Genomic DNA, 19,675 nt, shown 5'->3' with positions numbered 1-19,675 from the left:
AAGACTATTAATATACTCTCCTACCAAGAGAATTTAACTAAGAAAATCTTACCTGCTGATACAAGATGGAGTCATCTGTTTTAGATGCTATTCCAGAATTTTATAAGAATAAACAACAATACATCTGTTATTGTTGTCAATTATACTTCATTTATTCACAAATATACACCAAAAGTTAAAAATTATTTTTGAAAGGCGACTTTATAAGAAATTATCTTTCACACATGAAATTTAATACCACTTGTACACATGATCTGGAAATTTATTTAAGAATATTTTATCTTAGTAACATGGTTATTGAAACCTTTTCTGTTGGTGGATCATTCTTCTGGAGGTCCAACCTGAAATAAAAGATTCCTGTTACCAAGAAATAATATATATATACTTGATAACAAACTTGGCACTTATTCTAGAGTAGATGTTTCGTTATAACATTTGCGTCTCTGTTAGGCCTCAAGTAGTCCAAAAAAAACCTATATTCCAGCATCTGATAGATGTAATGTTTTGACAGTTATCGGCTGCCTACAACTTTTAAAATAGCTATCAGAGGCTGAAATGGAGGCAAATGTTTCGGTCTAGGCCTCAAGTTTAATTAATTTTTTACAAATATATTGGTCTCAATAAACTGTTTACATAAGACGTGTATATCATACATAATATATCTAAACCAGGATATCAAGCTAATTTAAAATCAAAGTAATATCTAATCTGCCACAGTAAAATCTTTGAAGCTGACTGAACTGATTTTAATTTATGAATACAGTTTTAATACCTTTTGAGATGAAACGGTTCCAGGTTTGGTTTCCTCAGTTTCTTTACTTCCCCACATTTTTATTTTAGTGTGCACCGGTCTTTAATTACGATTTTGTTTTTTGAAATTTTGAAAGTTTTACATGTATATTTATTATTTCTGTCAATTGTCTGTACAGCAAGTGATAAATCAGGTTGTCATTATGACAAATAAAACAGACCAATGTGGCATGTTGTCAATATTTCTTTATTCGGATATTTGCAGGTCACTAAGGGCCCATTCGATTATGCAGTCCGGATTCTCTGGATTTCTCCATTTTCATTTTATCATTCATCACGTGACTCTTTTGGCAGAGTTCGGTGTGTCCGAGTTCTCCTATCTGTCGAGGTGGTGTGATTGCGGAGAGACCACGTGACACAATTTCGGATCGAGGGGAATAAAATTGTTTTATCTACTTTGCAATGTTTTAAACTGTATAAACTTAAAGTCTGTCATTTGCGAGCCACTCTGACAGTAACATCGATCCTCTGCTAGTGTGTAATTTTTTTCCAGTAAGGCATTTCTATTCTAAATCTAACTATTTGATTTTCTATTTGTTTAAGCAGGACAGTGTCACAGACTCCAGGTGTAGCTGTGAAAGATTTAACTTGACGATGAAAACATAACTTTTTCAGCGGATGAACACCTATAACGCAGTAACTGTTGTTTACCTACTATCATGACAGCCGCCATGTCGATTCTCCATGTCTCCTCGATTTTGCATAAAGATCAGAAAAACCGAATATTCAATCAGGAGAATCTGGACTGTATTATCGAATGGGCTCTAAGAAAGCTGAATCTGAATGACATGCAATCTTAAGATGGCCGACAGTGAAAGTCATGCTCTCTGATCTCTCTTACTTTTGCTATGATCAACTATATGGATTAAAATTTAGAACTTATATTTTACTGATGTTCCCTTCTACCGGTATATCTTCTACTGTAAAGTTTAATAGGATTATCTCGTGTTTATCGCGTGACAGACGATTAAAACTGTAAGTATCAACTATAGATCTAAAAAGTGATACGGAACCCATTGAACCAAGAGACCACTCTTTTTCTTAGGATGTGTAATATATAGGATTATCTAGTGATTATCTCGTGATAACGGATTATATCTGTAAGTATAATATTTAAATAAACCGGGGCTAAACCAGTGCTGAGACACTTAAATCATAAATTGAATAATTTTCATTTACTTAAATGAAAATAAGGGAACCCATCTTTAATGTGTACTGGGGTTGGTCATGGGATCAGGGTTTTCCACTTATTTTAAAAATTGTACTTGGAGTAGACCATTATTGTCACACAGTAGTTTAACATCCAAATTGTACTCAGCACACTGTTTAAGTTTAGAAAAATATGACGCGATTGCATTGTCCAGTAGATGCAAAACATGTCCCTTTATTTCAGAAACTCATTATTTTGTAAGCAACTCTACGAATACAAGGTACCCGATCCAGGAACATCTAACATGTGAACATTCGAATGTAATATATTTAATTGCATGCAAGAAATACCCCAAACAATATGTAGGAGAAACTAGAATAATTTACGAACTCGCTTTAATGCTCATAGGTCAGACATCAAATTAAAGAAAGACAAGCCTGTTTCTAATCATTTCAACCTCGACGATCATTCGATAGACGATCTCATCCTAATCCCAATTGAGCGTATAGAAATTGACTTGCCCAAAGATAAAACTACCAAATTCCGCCGTCAATCTAGGGAAGCCCATTGGATTGAGACATTGAATACAGCAAGACCTATAGGACTAAATATTTATCATAATGTAGGCATAGCACCCTTTGTTGTCCCGTTTAATACAACCAGCAATCGAGCAAGCAAGATAGTTCATGCCCACTATAAGAGCCTTCAAGAGAAATTCCCCCATGTCTATAAGCAGAAAATGATAGTTGCATATTCAAAAAATAAGAACTTAAATGATAATATTGTTCATAGTAAACTAAAAACAATCAGTACATAACAGATACTATACTTCTCGTCCATCGGGCGAGTTATTTTTTCTAATTTCAGATCAGAATAAGAACAGAAGAAAACCCAATATCAAGACCCTTAATCCTAATTTCTAAATAAAGTGTCTGCTCCACCCTAGGCCTGTACATTTGGGAGAATCAAACCCTCCCTTCCCCGAAATCCAATTCACCAACTATTCCAATCCTTTCAAGCATCCTTCATATGCAAGTATAAGCTTTCGAAGACCACCACCGTTCCCTTCGTCTCCAGGGTTCCCTTCTAGGACAATAATAATTGTTTATTTACAGCGTATCCAGTTTGTTGATTAAGTGGAGATTCTAATTAAGTATTTCTTTGTGTCTATTAACAGAGCATTTCTGAGTTATTATTATTATTATTATTTTTTGTGGGCATGTTTTATTATTTTCATTTTATGTCTCTTTTTTTTCTAGTTGGTTAAATATGAACTGATTTTAACACACAAGGGTTTTCATTGTTCCCATCTAAATTCTAAAAAAAACTTAATCAAATAAAACTTCTATCGTGCAACTTTGATATGTTTGGTTTAACTGAATCACATTTAAATGACTCGAGTTTCGGGTCATTAACTCAAGATAAAAGGATTTCACCCTCTGTTTCGAAGATAATAATATAGAGAAGATATGATCCAGTTTTAAAGTTAACTAATCCTGAAGATGCCTTGAATAAGTGGTATGAAATAATGAATCCGATTTTGAATATCCATGCCCCTTTAGAAACGATTTAAAAATGCTATAATACCAGATTGGTTGACTGATGATTTTTTTCAAATGATGATCTCCATAAGAAAAATAACAATACCAATGATTATAGAGAATGTCGTATGGAAGTGAAATCCATGATCCAAGGCTAAGTATATTCAAAACCTCGTTTCAGATAAGAATAATTCTAAACAAATGTGGAATGCAATTAGTAACCCCTCAAATAACAAAAGTATTGAACTTGAAAAAATTCCAATCGATCCAGACAAATTTAATTTGTATTTTACTGAAATAAGATACTCTCTGGCTTTGCCAGTTCGGTCAATATATCCCAGCCATAAGTTGAAGATAGCTTGCGATGCAAGGTAACATACGCCCACTGGCAGCTGTCAGAAATAATAAAACAGTCTTAAGTGACTAAAGTACGAATTTTCTCATATTGAAGAAATTATTTATGCTGAATAATTCCACAAAATTTTTTAAAATCAATTATCAATAACCCAAATACAACAAACAATTAAATCACACAGCTCTAATCAAGGGCAAAAAACAACTTTTGACGCGTGTTTACAAAGTCAAGGGCAATAACTCAAAAAATGTTCATCAAAAATATCTCTTGTTAGAACTTGTCCGAGATCTTATCAATTCCAATGATCACACCAAGTTTCATCAGAATCGGTTGAAAACTGTAGCTTCTATTGTGCTCACAAACAAATTTTGACGCGTTTTTCGTAAGTTAATGGCAATTACTCAAAAACATTTCATCGAAAATGCGTCAAGTTAGAACATGTCCAAGATCTTATCAATTTCAATGATCACACCAAGTTTCATCAGAATCGGTTGAAAACTGTAGCTTCTATTGTGCTCACGAACAAATTTTGACGCGTTTTTACAAAGTCAAGGGCAATAACTCAAAAACCGTTCATCAAAAATGCATCAAGTTAGAACTTGTCCGAGATCTTATCAATTCCAATGATCACACCAAGTTTCATCAGAATCGGTTGAAAACTGAAGCGTCAATCCTGCTCACAAACTATTTTCAACAAATTTCGACGCATTTTAACAAAGTCAAGGGCAATAACTCAAAAACCGTTCATCGAAAATGCGTCAAGTTAGAACTTGTCCGAGATCTTATCAATTCCAATGATCACACCAAGTTTCATCAGAATCGGTTGAAAACTATAGCTTCAATCCTGCTCACGAACTATTTTCAACAAATATTGACTCGTTTTTACAATGTCAAGGGCAATAACTCAAAAACCATTCATCAAAAATGCGTCAAGTTAGAACCTTGTCCGAGATCTTATCAATTCCAATGATCACACCAAGTTTCATCAGAATCGGTTGAAAACTGTAGCTTCAATCCTGCTCACGAACTATTTTCAACAAATTTCAACACGTTTTAACAAAGTCAAGGGCAATAACTCAAAAACTGTTCATCGAAAATGCGTCAAGTTAGAACTTGTCCGAAATCTTATCAATTCCAATGATCACACCAGGTTCCATCAGAATCGGTTGAAAACTGTAGCTTCATTCCTGCTCACAAACTATTTTTAACAAATTTTGACGTGTTTTTACAAAGTCAAGGGCAATAACTCAAAAACCGTTCATCAAAAATGCGTCAAATTAGAACTTGTCCGAGATCTTATCAATTCCAATGATCAAACCAAGTTTCATCAGAATCGGTTGAAAACTGTAGCGTCAATCCTGCTCACAAACTATTTTTAACAAAATTCAACACGTTTTAACAAAGTCAAGGGCAATAACTCAAAAACCGTTCATCAAAAATGCGTCAAGTTAGAACTTGTCCAAGATCGTATCAATTCCAATGATCACACTAAGTTTCATCAGAATCGGTTGAAAACGGTAGCTTCAATCCTGCTCACGAACTATTTTTTAACAAATTTTGACGCGTTTTAACAAAGTCAAGGGCAATAACTCAAAAACCGTTCATCGAAAATGCGTCAAGTTAGAACTTGTCCAAGATCTTATCAATTCCAATAATCACACCAAGTTTCATCAGAATCGGATGAAAACTGTAGCTTCAATCCTGCTCACGAACAATTTTTAACAAATTTCAAGGCGTTCTAAGTCAGGGGCAATATCTCAAAAACCGTCCATCGAAAATATGTCAAATTCGAACTTGACCGAGATCTTATCAATCTAAAGCATCACACCAGGTTTTATCAAAATCAGATGAAAACTGTAGTCTCTAAAGTGCTCACAAGAAATGTTGACGGACGGCCCGACGGACGGACGGACGGACGGACAGGGGCGACGACAATATAAAAATGGTACTGTTATACGTAATTTTATCAATGACCGTGTGCCTCAGGAAAAATATTTCCATATTCCTGCTAATACTGCCTATGATGTCAACAAATCTTTAAGAAATTTAGATACCACCGAAGCACTAAGCCTGGACTTGATTAATCCTTTTGTCGGTTCCCCAATTTTGTCTTATTGTTTAACTCGTATATTCAATTTGTGTATTGATCTATGTATTTTTCCATCTAACTTGCTAAAGTGTTACCACAAATACGGTTATTTTTTCAATCAGTCTTGATTTATATCTGAGAGTTCTTGTTTGACAGCCTTAACAAATATCACTGATAATATGTATCTATATCTTAATGAGGGATTACTAACAGGTTTGTTTATTTTGATTTCCGTAAAGCTTTTTTGATTTGGTAAAACACGATTTAATAATTAAAAAATGTAATATCTATACATTTTCTCTAAATTCCAGTAGATTCTTGAAATCATATTTATAAAACAGGAAACAATCTACATTTGCCAATGGTACATTGTCTTCTCAGCTAGATGTCATGGTGTGCCACAGGGATCTATTTAAGGACCTCTTTCGTGTGATTTATTTATAAATGAACTCTCCCTCCATATAGCCTCCTATTGTGACTTGTTTGCTGATGACACAACAGGCTACACTGCTGTTAAATCTATTAATACGAAAACTCAAATACCTCATACCAACTAAATATTTGGTTCTCTTTTATAATGCCATTTTCAATTATATATAGACTGTTGATCACCAATATCAGTCTTTTGGAATCAACATTGTTGTAAGGCAACAAAATAGGGCTTTCAAAATTATCCTAGGCCTCGTCCCCGGGTTGAGGCATTTAATTTTATTCTCTATTTCAGAAAGATTTCTTCGAAACAAAGCATTCTTCATCTTCAAAATTTTACACAAACAATGTCCAATGTACCTTAATGATTTTTTCTTATGTTTAACAAGACTAATTATGAGTCTCTGAATACAAGACTAAATGTGTACAGACCATTTTGTGTTCGTTCTTTGAAACATCATCCCATGAAAAGTTACATCAGAAATCAAACATATTGTCTGTTTCTCAGATATGATATCCTAATATTTTTATACGCCCACATGAATATGTGGTTGTATATTGCCGTTGCCCCTGTCCGTCGCTTCCCTTGGTCTGTCGGTCCAAATCTTGTTGTGGGCACAATAGAAGCTACAATATTGAATGGATTTTGATGAAACTTGGTCTGAGCATTGGGATTGATAAGACGAGGGTCAAGTTTACATTACATTTGAATTTTTTCTGTACCATTAATAGAACTCTATCTGCAAGATACACACAACAGTTTTGGTTATTGGTGTTTGTTAGGCTGAGGGAATAAAAGCAAACAGCGGGCTGTCTCTAGCAAACACTGACTGTGGAATCAGAATACAGAGCGGGATTCTAACCCACAGCACTTAATCGCCTAGCAGGCACCAATTCAACTGGCTTCCGACTTCGCTAATCCTTAGCAATAAAAAGAAAGTGGCAATTTTATTTTCTGCTAAGATTATTATAGGTCATAAATAAGTTAATCTAATTACACTATCTTTCAACTCTATAATAATTCACAGTTTTTTTTTTTAATTTTTTGCAAAAATGCCCAAATTCTGTGTCCATCAGTGCTCTAGATTATTCAAAAAATGTTAGAACCATTAAAATGACGCTTAAAACCACATGTGTTAAAGTGACTGATACACCATTAGTGTCTTGCTTAAAAATAGGTGTAGGGTCAAAAGTTATGTTAGTAATTAATTTAAATGTTTCTACTGACTTGATAAATGGAAGTTTTGGTCAAGTAACTTTCATTCAAACTGATCAGAACAATCTAACAGACAAAATTTTTGTAAAATTTGATAATGCTAAAGTTGGAATAAATGAAGACGGTGTTCCACTTCCGCCAAATGTACCACGTGGTAGTATTGGTATTGAGAGATATGAAAGCCCTCATGTTAACTATAAGGGCGATGTTAGACGCCAGTTCCCATTACGTCTCGCCTATGCAGTTACTATTCACAAAGTACAAGGTCTAAGTTTCGATAGAGGCGTAATATCACTTCCTAAAAAATCCAAGCTGGTCAAGCAGAGTTAAAACATTACAGGGTCTTACAATACAAGATTTTACGGAAAAAAACATATATTGTGATGAAAAAATTGAATCGGCATTAGGAGCAATGGATACTTTTTTAAAACCCGAAAACGAGACCATATCAACTGATACTAATTTAATTTTACAAAATGTTCAGGGTTTATCTATTCATATAGAGGATTTACAGAAACACAGGAAAATGCTAGAAGGTGATATCATTTGTTTAACAGAAACATGGCTAAATACTTCAATAACTCCAGCAAAACTAAAGTTAAATGGTCTTCACCACCATCCTCGAAGCAGCAGCTATGATAACACTAGAGATTTCAAATTTTTGAAAGAAAAGGGACACGGAGGAGTAGGAGTATATTATAAGCAAAACAAAAATGTCAACATTTTAAAATTGGGAGTTTTAAATATAGAACACATTGCTTTGAATATTTTGGATAAAAATAATAACGTAATTGTTATCTATTGACCACCCGTTTATCGATTAGATTTATTTCTCCCAATGTTTGAAAGATTATTAGTTGAATTACAAGAATCTGGTTCAGCCTATGTTATTATGGGGGATTTCAACCAAAATATCTTGGAGGGTCATTTGTCTATACTAAATTGTTTTCAAAAATTTGGTTTTCAACAACTTGTTCAGCATTACACTACTGAAGGTGGGACACTTATAGATCATGTTTATATCAGTAAAGAAATTCCGTCACATATTGTTCACATTTCACACATACCTGTATATTATAGCTACCATGAAGCTATAAAAATAACCATACGATAAGTTATATTGATACAAGATTGAATTTACCCTTTCACAAAACATTTCATTTAGCTTAGCTCTTTACTTTACACGGGCCACGCTCAGTGCTGTTCACAGCTCTAGTGTGTAATATTATATTTGTTAATATCGTAATTTTGACGAGTTACAGTAGTGTAATTATATAATATGTTTCCAGTTTTATAATTATAAGAAGGCCTGGTATATTATTTATTTCGTCAAACGAAAAACATTTTTTATTAAGAGACCCCCTAGTCCCCATTTTGTCTCATTTGACACTAATTCCGACATCCATTCGAAGGAATTATATTTCTGTGTATCTGTAATTAGGAAGATGCTGAACAGTTCTGTTATACCATTTTTCCGGGATACGGACAGGTGCTCCAGAAAGAAGATCAACCTACTTTCACCATTAAAACTCTGAGTTATACTTATATTCGTTCCGCAATGAAAACCTCAGCTATCGACGAGAATGTAAGTTCTTTCAACCAAACATCGTCTCTTCAACATTCAACCTTAGACCGAGGAGTATATTTATTATCTAAAGGGATTGTAAAGAGGTTTTCTAAATTTGTTATGCGTATCGGGGACACTGTTAGCATCTATTTGCACCATTCCAATTTTCAATCAGACGTCTGTAGGTCCTGCAATTCCATTAAAACTAGGTGTTATATGACGTCACCCCCGCGAAATTTGCATGTATCACATAAGACCTTTTTGGGATTGGCGTCATAAAACACTTAGTTTTAGTAAAATTGCTAGAACCACAGACGTCTGATTGAAAATTGGAATGGCGCAAATTGATGCTATCATTGCCGCCCATACACATACAAAATTTAGAAAACCTCTTTACAATCCCTTTTATATATTAGAAACAACATCTTCTGGATGTTATGTTTTTTGAATTGTTTTCGTGAGAGACACGTGTTAAAATCGTGACAACGTTGTCACGTTAATCTTCAGCAAGAAGAAGTTTTGATATTCAATATTCAGCATCAATGCCATCACATAGCATATAAACGTTTCAGGCCGAGAATTGTAAGTGTTCATCTAGGACTAAGATAAGCACATGTTTGTCATTTTGATATTGTAGAATAATAGCTTTATGGTCATGAATTCCACCCCAAACACTTTTATTATCATTCAAACTAGTAGGAATTACTCACGTTGGTCCGTTTTTATGGGATAATAAACCAATCGTGTTTCAGACATTACATGTTAAAGAGAGTTGGAAATAGAAAAGAAGTGGGCTTTTGCTGCGGCCTTGATTCACTACACTACATAGCATTGAATAACTCTAGGAGGGGTCTCCTCTACAATCTACATTGTAATCCAGGTATCCGGTATGAAGACAATTACATACATAACATAAAAGAACAACTGGGATGCAGAATAATTTATTGTCAATATAGATTATGTTTTAGGAAACTATATCATTACATTAATATTATATCTATCTCTTCTTACCAACCTGAAAATATCACAAAAAAATGAATTTGAAAGAGTTACAAAGTATACACAGAATAATAAAAATAAACAAATTAACAATTCCTCCTCTTATTTGACACACAGTCCTACATACGAGATGTTAAAGGGGACAAAAATATCCCGAAAATTAGATATATTTTTTGTATAAAGAAAACCGAAACAAACAAGCTCATTGTAAAAGTTAGTTCGAAACATCTGCCTCTATTCCAGCCTCTAACGAATATTTTGACAGTTGTCGGCTGGAGTAGAGTCAGAAGAAAAAGGTCCTGTTAAATGGGGATTTATCACACCTCCAGAGATGCTTTATTTCTAACATAATATTAAACTAGAGCTGTGAACAGCACTGAGCGTGGCCCGTGATACTTTGCCTGATAGCTGTAAGACATTTTTGAACTTCAAACCCTCTCAAGCCCGGTGTTGACTCGACCACTTTTAGTAAAGAGCCAAGCTAAATGAAATGTTTTGTGAAAGGGTAAATTCAATCTTGTATCAATATAACTTATCGTATGGTTATTTTAATAGCTTCATGGTAGCTATAATATACAGGTATGTGTGAAATGTGAACATTATGTGACGGAATTTCTTTACTGATATAAACATGATCTATAAGTGTCCCACCTTCAGTAGTGTAATGCTGAACAAGTTGTTGAAAACCAAATTTTTGAAAACAATTTAGTATAGACAAATGACCCTCCAAGATATTTTGGTTGAAATCCCCCATAATAACATAGTCTGAACCAGATTCTCGTAATTCAACTAATAATCTTTCTAACATTGGGAGAAATAAATCTAATCGATAAACGGGTGGTCTATAGATAACAATTACGTTAATATTTTTATCCAAAATATTCAAAGCAATGTGTTCCCAATTTTAAAATGTTGACATTTTTGTTTTGCTTATAATATACTCCTACTCCTCCGTGTCCCTTTTCTTTCAAAAATTTGAAATCTCTATTGTCATCATAGCTGCTGCTTCGAGGATGGTGGTGAAGACGGAAACCATTTAACTTTAGTTTTGCTGGAGTTAATGAATTATTTAGCCATGTTTCTGTTAAACAAATGATATCACCTTCTATCATTTTCCTGTGTTTCTGTAAATCCTCTATATGAATAGATAAACCCTGAACATTGTGTAAAATTATATTAGTATCAGTTGATATGGTCTCGTTTTCGGGTTTTAAAAAAGTATCCATTGCTCCTAATGCCGATTCAATTTTTTCATCACAATATATGTTTTTTTCCGTAAACTCTTGTATTGTAAGACCCTGAAATGTTTTAACTCTGCTTAACGCAACATAGGCTTGACCAGCTTGGAATATTTTATGAAGTGATATTACGCCTCTATCGAGACTTAGACCTTGTACTTTGTGAATAGCAACTGCATAGGCGAGACGTAATGGGAACATCGCCCTTATAGTTAACATGAGGGCTTTCATATCTCTCAATACCAATACTACCACGTGGTACATTTGGCGGAAGTGGAACACTGTCTTCATTTATTCCAACTTTAGCATTATCAAATTTTACAAAAATTTTGTCAGTTTGATTATTCTGATCAGTTTGAATGAATGTTACTTGACTAAAACTTCCATTTATCAAGCCAGTAGAAACATTTAAATTAATTACTAACATAACTTTTGACCCTAAACCTATTTTTAAGCAAGACACTAATGGTGTATCAGTCACTTTAACACATGTGGTTCTAAGCGTCAATTTAATGGTTCTAACATCTTTTGAATAATCTAGAGCACTGATGGACACAGAATTCGGGCATTTTTGCAAAAAATTAAAAAAAAAACTGTGAATTATTATAGAGTTGAAAGATAGTGTAATTAGATTAATTTATTTATGACCTATAATAATCTTAGCAGAAGATAAAATTGCCACTTTCTTTTTATTGCTAAGGATTAGCGCAGTCGGAAGCCAGTTGAATTGGTGCCTGCTAGGCGATTAAGTGCTGTGGGTTAGAATCCCGCTCTGTATTCTGATTCCACGGTCAGTGTTTGCTAGAGACACCCCGTTGTTTGCTTTTATTCCCTCAGCCTAACTAACACCAATAACCAAAACTGTTGTGTGTATCTTGCAGATAGAGTTCTATTAATGGTACAGAAAAAATTCGAACAGGTTAATGTATCAAAAATTCACTACTCTATATGAGTGTATGTTAAATTATTGTAAGTGAAAATTGAAAAAAAAAAATTGAAAAAAAAAGTTATTTTTTTAAGTGTTAAAAGATTACATAATCAGATTAATCTGTTTATGACCCAAACTACTTCACACCTGCATGTCAAAAGTTCATATGGATAGCTTTCCTATCATATTATATAACCTGTTATAACACCTGTCAATCATTTTAATCCCCACAATCTACAGATTTTTATCACATTTCTTATAAACATTTAACACTTTTATGCCTATTTTCACAAATTCAATTTTGTATTAAACCACCCATGTCACATATCGTTGAAAAGAGAAAATTGAGTAGATCCTGAATATACAAACCATATTGCTAGGAGTTCATTACATTGTAAGTTAGAACCCTCAGTCGAAAAAAAAACCTAATATTTTTAAACATATTTTAATGGATTAATGTCATATATCATTGAAAAGATAATCAAAAGGGAATTACAAAATTGAAAAAAAATAATTTTCTGTGTTTATTAGAAAAGGTCATACAGCCGTCCAAAGTTGTCAAAAATGTTATTTTTTGAATGGCTATTATTTTTCAACCAAAATGAGTACAACTGTGGATAGCTGACGTCAAGAACATCCTACAGTGAAATTTTCAAGGTCATCGAAGGTCAAGGTCACATGGTGTGGCCTTTTGAATTTTCAAAAAATTCGAAATTCAAAATTCTGTTCCAACAAACTGTAGACAAGATTATAAGGTTTTAATAGACACCAAAATCATAGAAATCGGATAAAAAATAGAGGACTAATTAATTTTTTGCTAAAATGGGTCAGTCCGAGGCGACGGCTTATGCAGCACTTCCGGTTTGGATTTTTTCTGCTAAGTGCATTCTAATTATGACTGACAGACAATATATATGGTTTTTGCCAACATCTGAAATTTACACCGGAAGTGGGGATGCCAGGCGTGATTTGAAAAAATCGGAAGTTCTCACGCAAAAACGAGAAGTGATAGAACATTTTGATTGTATAAATTTATTTGTATGGACATTCTGTATATGTCCTGTGAATTTCAGATCAATCGGATAATTAGCAGCTGAGTTAGAAATTTTGAGCTTTTTTAAAAATTTAGGATTCAAATTCTTTTGACAAAAGTATTTAAAAATTGAATTTTTGTTAGCCTCACCAGATACGTCTTATAACAATGATCATATTGAAGAAAATTTCAGGTAAATCGGTTCATAAATAAGACCTACAGACTTGATGCAATGGCTCACTTCCGGTTGGCAAAAATTGAGTTGTAGATATTCATTTTTGAATCCAGGTCATTTAAAAAAAGTTTGGTGAAGACAATTATGCTATATTATTTTCGATTTTGTCTAGGGACATTCCCAAAAAAAAAAAAATAAATAAAAAAAAAAAATAAACATAGCGAAAACAAAGCGTGACAAATCGTTAGATTTGCCACGCAATAATGAACACGAAGCGTGACAAATCGATAGATTTGCCACGCAATTATCTTTACATCGACTCTAAATAAGTGTTGGGCATTATCGTGACCTTCATTTTGTTAGTGTCATGTGAGTCTTTGACCTTTTGGCTGCGCACGCAGTTTTAACAGGTCGATCTGAGATCAGTTTTGTTAAAAAATACTCTGATGGAACCGGAGACATAGATGGTGTAGGGAGAAAATGATCGTATGACTGAACTACAAACATATTCATCTTTCCAAATATATCTTGCTTTTGCAGATCCGAGGTATCTAAATGGGTTTAAAACCCTCGCACCTGCGGAGATGCTGTATGTCTCCATTTGACAGGGCCTATTTTGTCTGTCTCTACACTACCCGATATGTGTCCAAATATCAGAGGCTGGAATAGAGACAGATGTTTCGGTCTATGTAAAAGTATAATAATCAATGATATTTGCTTTTGTAAGTCAGCTTTAAGAAAATAGATATTTTACCTTACATTCACCACAGACTCCTTGTGGACACAGAGCACAAACCGGAGCATTTTCGCCTATAGATGACTTGTAGGAGACTGTAACACTATTCTCCGGATTATAATAATCTGTTATAGTAACGAAACCTGGTTTCACTTTTCCAACAACTTCACCTTTTACTAGTCTTAGTTTTAGACACACTGGTGTATTCCCAACCTACAAACAAATGAAATACCAATTTGATGATGATTATTATAAATATTGTATTGAATTAAAAAGTTTTGTGGTCGACATCGCGATAACATATACAAATACAATAAATCAACAAAACAAATTTGATCACAAAACTGTTCTCCACTTCGTATCTTCGTGGAATGTGCTGTAGCAGATATCTTGACAAAATAAAACAAGACAGTCTGGGCATAACTGAACTTGGCGATCAACGTCTATTCTCATTGAACCTGGTCATGACATTCTATTTCCTAACAAGCAAGTTTCAATTTTTAGGCTTTTTTGATGTTTTATAGTATTGGGGGAAGAGGATCTAAAACTTTGCATTACACCAGCAAAGTCTCAATTGTATGTTTTCGAACCAGGACAAAGGTGTTTTGATTCGCTGAACATGTAAAAGTTTGATCAAGTAATTTGATGAATTTTTGGGGGGTTGCAGACCGTTTGTTATTTTAATAATATAAAGATAATTACCTCATCGAAATAGAGAGTGAATTTCCTTTGGTCCGATTCCATCCTCTTTATTAGTTTATCATTTTGAAGCTGAGAATCGTCTACTCGGAAACCACTGATTAAAACGGTTTCTAATATTGCCATCCCACTTGACTGGTTGAGAACCTTCCAGCTGAAAAAAGAAACAGCTCTCACTGGTTGTATAAAATTTTATGGTGGAACAGGTTTGTAAATCAGATTATTTTTTTAAAAAGTTTTAAATAATGATAACCCAACATTAAAGAAAAAATCTTGAGGCTGGAGCCTACTTTACAATGGATTTGCGATCATAGATTTCATGTTTTTAATTTGGTGTTAGAGATATCTAAATATTCTCTAATTAGTCCTTTGTGGCAGTAATGTGTAAACAGATATACCACACACAACTACATTTGGTCATGAAAAAATAAAAAGATATCGTACTCAAAACAAACTTTGATCACGAGAACTTCCAAACTTTCAGATTCTGTTACGACACTGAGTCCCCAAGTCGATTGGACTACCAGTTCTTCAATGTTATATTTGACAGTTATCTGAAAGACAATTTCGAAAAAACATTTTAAAAACAAAAAAAAAATGAAATACAAGATAATAATAAATGGTGTAAGATTTTAAAACCCATTTTCAGATTATGATATATAATATGGATGCTGAATTTGACAATATCATTAACATTATTTATAAAGGTAACATACCATGACGATTCCACTACCGGTACCTGAAGCCTCGATATCAATACTATCAGTGGTTTCACGAGTCTGAAGTGACAATTAATAATAGAGATATTTTATTTGAATAAAAATAGTAAAATTGCATGGAACGTCCCATACCGGAATTCTACCAGAAGACACGCATGTGTATCAATGAATAGACTTTAGGGCGGTACTTTACACATTATTATTTGAATGAAGGAACTTACCTCCCATTTAAATACACTGGAAGTCTGGGATATAGTCCATGTTCTACTTTGTCTGCATGCAAATACATTTAGAGTTATATCGTAACTTCCACCATGTAATAGACAAGCAAATTGTGACAAAGCTTGAAGTGCAACCACTGTATCCTGAAACAAAAGTGTGTCGTTCACTTCACTTGCTTTGTTACTGTAAATTGTCGTTCGATGTAATTTGCTATTATCTATACATACTAAATTTAGATTATAATATGTTCAACAAAAGCCTGTGCTTTTCGATAATTACCTGCGTAGAGGAGTAACCACCATTGCTGTTTTGTTGTGAAAGTAACCACTTCATTATAGGTATACCTTTTGCTATTTCTCCCATTTTAGAGTAAGTAAGTAAAACATAAGCAGCAGTCTCAATATTAACCGGACTACTCTGTTTGTGTGGTGGATTCCAGTAATACCTAACTCTGTCAGCCTCAATAACAACTTCCCAATATACCATACCATCTACAAAATGATGATTTTAATAGTTATACAAAGAGAAAACACAGTATTTAAACAGGTTAAGAGCTTGATAATATTAATCTTCAAAGACTAAGTGAATGATATAAATATTTCATGAAAAAGGAATAGGTCCATTAATTGGATATACTTTATGGTCAATATTAACAACACATGAGCAGATGTTGTAAATAGTGATATCAGTTCGTTCGATGAACCGTTGGTGATGCGGGTGGATGAAAAAAATTTAGATGAATATTTCTCTTCAAATGTCATCGGATATAAAAGACAACACAATCTTTGATACACCGATAAGGTTCAGACAAAAAAACAAAACAAAACAAAAACAGAACCATAAGATCATTCAAATCCAACTCGGAATACTCGTCGCTAAAACATTGTATTTTTACCTTCAGTGGTTTGTAAAGATTCCAGCTTCTGTAAGATATTTGATGACTTCGTACTTCCAGCTACATATAAAGCATAAGCCGTAATAGCGAGATCATATATGTTGGTCATTGTTTCAGATGCTGTTTCTAGTTGTTGAATAGACATGTGTATGCTGTTAGCAAAATACAATTGTCCCTAAAGGAAAACAAGGCTTTTTTAAATGTACAGTGTGGATACAATATAATAATATACAAGAAAAATGCAGTCCAAAAAGAAACTAGAGCCACTCGTGGCACAGAGTGGGACTTTGCAAATGTAGCAAATTGCAAAAGACCCCGAAAAAATCATCCTTCCACGACAATTAGATCAAGCGCAAGAACAGTCTGAAGTTGAGAAATTTTCATTTTTTAGAAGATTCTAATACCGGTAGTAGACGTCAGACCTCACAAATGAAAGTATCAGCAGATAGCCAAGGTCAATGACCTTTGATCTTGTAAAAGAGAATGTCTAAAAAGGTCAAGATCAAGAGATAAACGTCATTAAAATTTCAAATTACACACGACTATAAAACCGGAAGTTGACATAGGAGAGCAAGTATAAAAGTATAAATAGATAGCCAATGCCAATGACGTTTGATCCTACAAAGGTCAAGGTCAACAAAGGTCAAGGTCAAAAATTGAAAATTTTGAATTTCCAAAACCTGTTCCTTTTTTTGAACTAAGAAGCGGAAACAACTGAAATTCTAATACAAAGTGGCTCACAATATGATGGAATTGTATGCAAAGTTCCATTTTGAACAAATGTATACTTTGCGAGTTATCCCCCTGGCCAAAAATGTCAATAATGAGTAATTTAACCCGGAAGTGCCACGCCCACCTCAATTTCTTTTGCATAGGTTAATCAATATTCCAAATGTTACGTTATGTTTCAAATTTCAAGTTCCTACATAATAGAGGTCAAAAAATATAGGTCAACAAAAGACAACAAAAGTCAAAATCGAAAAATGAAAATCTCCAAATGTAAAAAACCCGTTCCTTTTTTGGAACTATAAAGCTGAAACAACTGAGCTGTTAACACAAACTGGCCAAAAGGATGAGGTAATTGTGTGCAAAGTCCCTTTTTGAACAAACGCATTCTATGCGAGTTATGCCCCTGCCTCTAAATGTAAACAATTAGTAATTCAACCCGGATGTGCCACGCCCACATAAGTTTTTTGTCATAGGTGAATTCATATTCAAAGTGTCTAGTTGTATTCCAAATATCAAGGTTTTACATCAAATAGATCATAAGATATACATACACCAAGCTCAAAAAGACGCAAATATTGTAAAAAAAACCTCAAATTTGAAAAAATCACGAAGTTCAATTTTGCTTTAAAATAACGATTGTTATATATCTATGTAAAGTGCATGAGAAGCACATTAGGAAACCGAAAAAATTAACCCTGTAGGTTAATTAGGTCACGTGCTAGAGCAGTCCAAAGTTGCGAATTTGGCTTTTTACGGATAGCTATAAAACCGGAAGTACATGACGGAGGTCAAAGGTCAAAGTATCAAATGATAGCCAAGGTCAACGACCTTTGACCCTATGTAGGTCAAGGTCATCAAAGGTCAAGGTCACATGGTGTGATCGTTTAAAGCTTTAAAAAATTTCAACCGAAAGTTGCAAAAAAGCAAAAGCGAAATTCAAAATTCGGCTCCCAATGTTTTTTGCGCAATCGATTGCAAACTATATTCACATCAAATTTGAGCATATCAACTTTTACCCTGAGGCCCCATTTTGAGTTTTACAAAAGTGTGTTTTTTCAATATGGCGGCCAAAGTATCGCTTCCGGTCTGGATTTTATTTTAAAATCGGCCATAAAATTTTATTTGCCAAAGATCAGCCAAATTTTGTTGACCTACATAAATTACACCGGAAGTTATTCAACCGGAAGTAGATTTGAAGTTCAGTCGCTTTCCTGTTTAAAATCGGAAATGACGTAAAAAATTTGACTGTATCATATTAGTAACATTAGTGAAGTCTCTTTGCATTTAAAATTTCAGATCAATCGATGCAAAAGCAAAAAAGTTGCAAAAAAATCGAAAAATTTGATCGAAAAAAGTGAGCGACGAATTTTCGAATTTCGTAATTTTTCAAGTGCTATCAGGTCAGAAATTACAGGTAGATTATAAAAATGAAAACCCGAAGAAAATCGATGCAAAAATACGCCTTCTAGAGCCGATTTTCGACTTTTTGCACATGTTGAACTGTGGCAATTCCAGTTTTGCAAATATGTTCCAATATATATTTAAGGAACACGTTGCCACTACAGAAGGTCTAGAGAAGTTGAATGGTTGCCGCAACTACTGCAGTTTAAGCTCAGGAAGGTGTGTAAATTTCGGAAAAAAAAAAAAACTAGAGCCACTCGTGGCACAGAGTGGGACTTTGCAAATGTAGCAAAATGCAAAAGAACCTGAAAAAATCAACCTTCCACGATAATTAGATCAAGTGCAAGAACGGTCTAAAGTTGAGAAATTTTCATTTTTTAGAAGATTGTAATACCGGAAGTGGACGTCAGACCTCACAAATGAAAGTATCAGCAGATAGCCAAGGTCAATGACCTTTGATCTTGTAAAGGAGAAGGTCTAAAAAGGTCAAGATCAAGAGATATACGCCATCAAAATTTCAAATTGCTAACGACTATAAAACCGGAAGTTGACATAGGACGGCAAATATAAAAGTATAAATAGATAGCCAATGCCAATGACGTTTGATGTTAGAAAGGTCAAGGTCAACAAAGGTCAAGGTCAAAAATTGAAAATTTTTAAATTCCAAAACCTGTTCCTTTTTTTGAACTATGAAGCAAAAACATATGAAAAAAACAAACAAAGTGGCTGAATATATGAGGTAAT

General features: G+C 33.8%; 1 protein-coding gene across 1 annotated transcript; it reads right to left on the bottom strand.

The window, feature by feature from the left end:
- Positions 1 to 277: 277 nt before the first annotated feature.
- LOTGIDRAFT_158717 (hypothetical protein) lies at positions 278 to 16,946 on the bottom strand (the record flags this gene model as incomplete). Its single annotated transcript, XM_009052160.1, has 12 exons — positions 278 to 341; positions 8,658 to 8,681; positions 10,169 to 10,172; positions 10,808 to 10,998; positions 13,913 to 14,022; positions 14,285 to 14,479; positions 14,969 to 15,119; positions 15,410 to 15,519; positions 15,682 to 15,744; positions 15,906 to 16,049; positions 16,186 to 16,397; positions 16,802 to 16,946. 12 exons carry the CDS (start codon positions 16,944 to 16,946, stop codon positions 278 to 280), a joined length of 1,413 nt encoding a protein of 470 aa, XP_009050408.1.
- Positions 16,947 to 19,675: the final 2,729 nt, after the last annotated feature.

Source organism: Lottia gigantea (assembly GCF_000327385.1).
Source record: "Lottia gigantea unplaced genomic scaffold LOTGIsca_18, whole genome shotgun sequence".
NCBI classification, from domain to species: Eukaryota; Metazoa; Mollusca; class Gastropoda; family Lottiidae; genus Lottia; species Lottia gigantea.
This window is presented reverse-complemented; position numbering and strand designations above follow the sequence as displayed.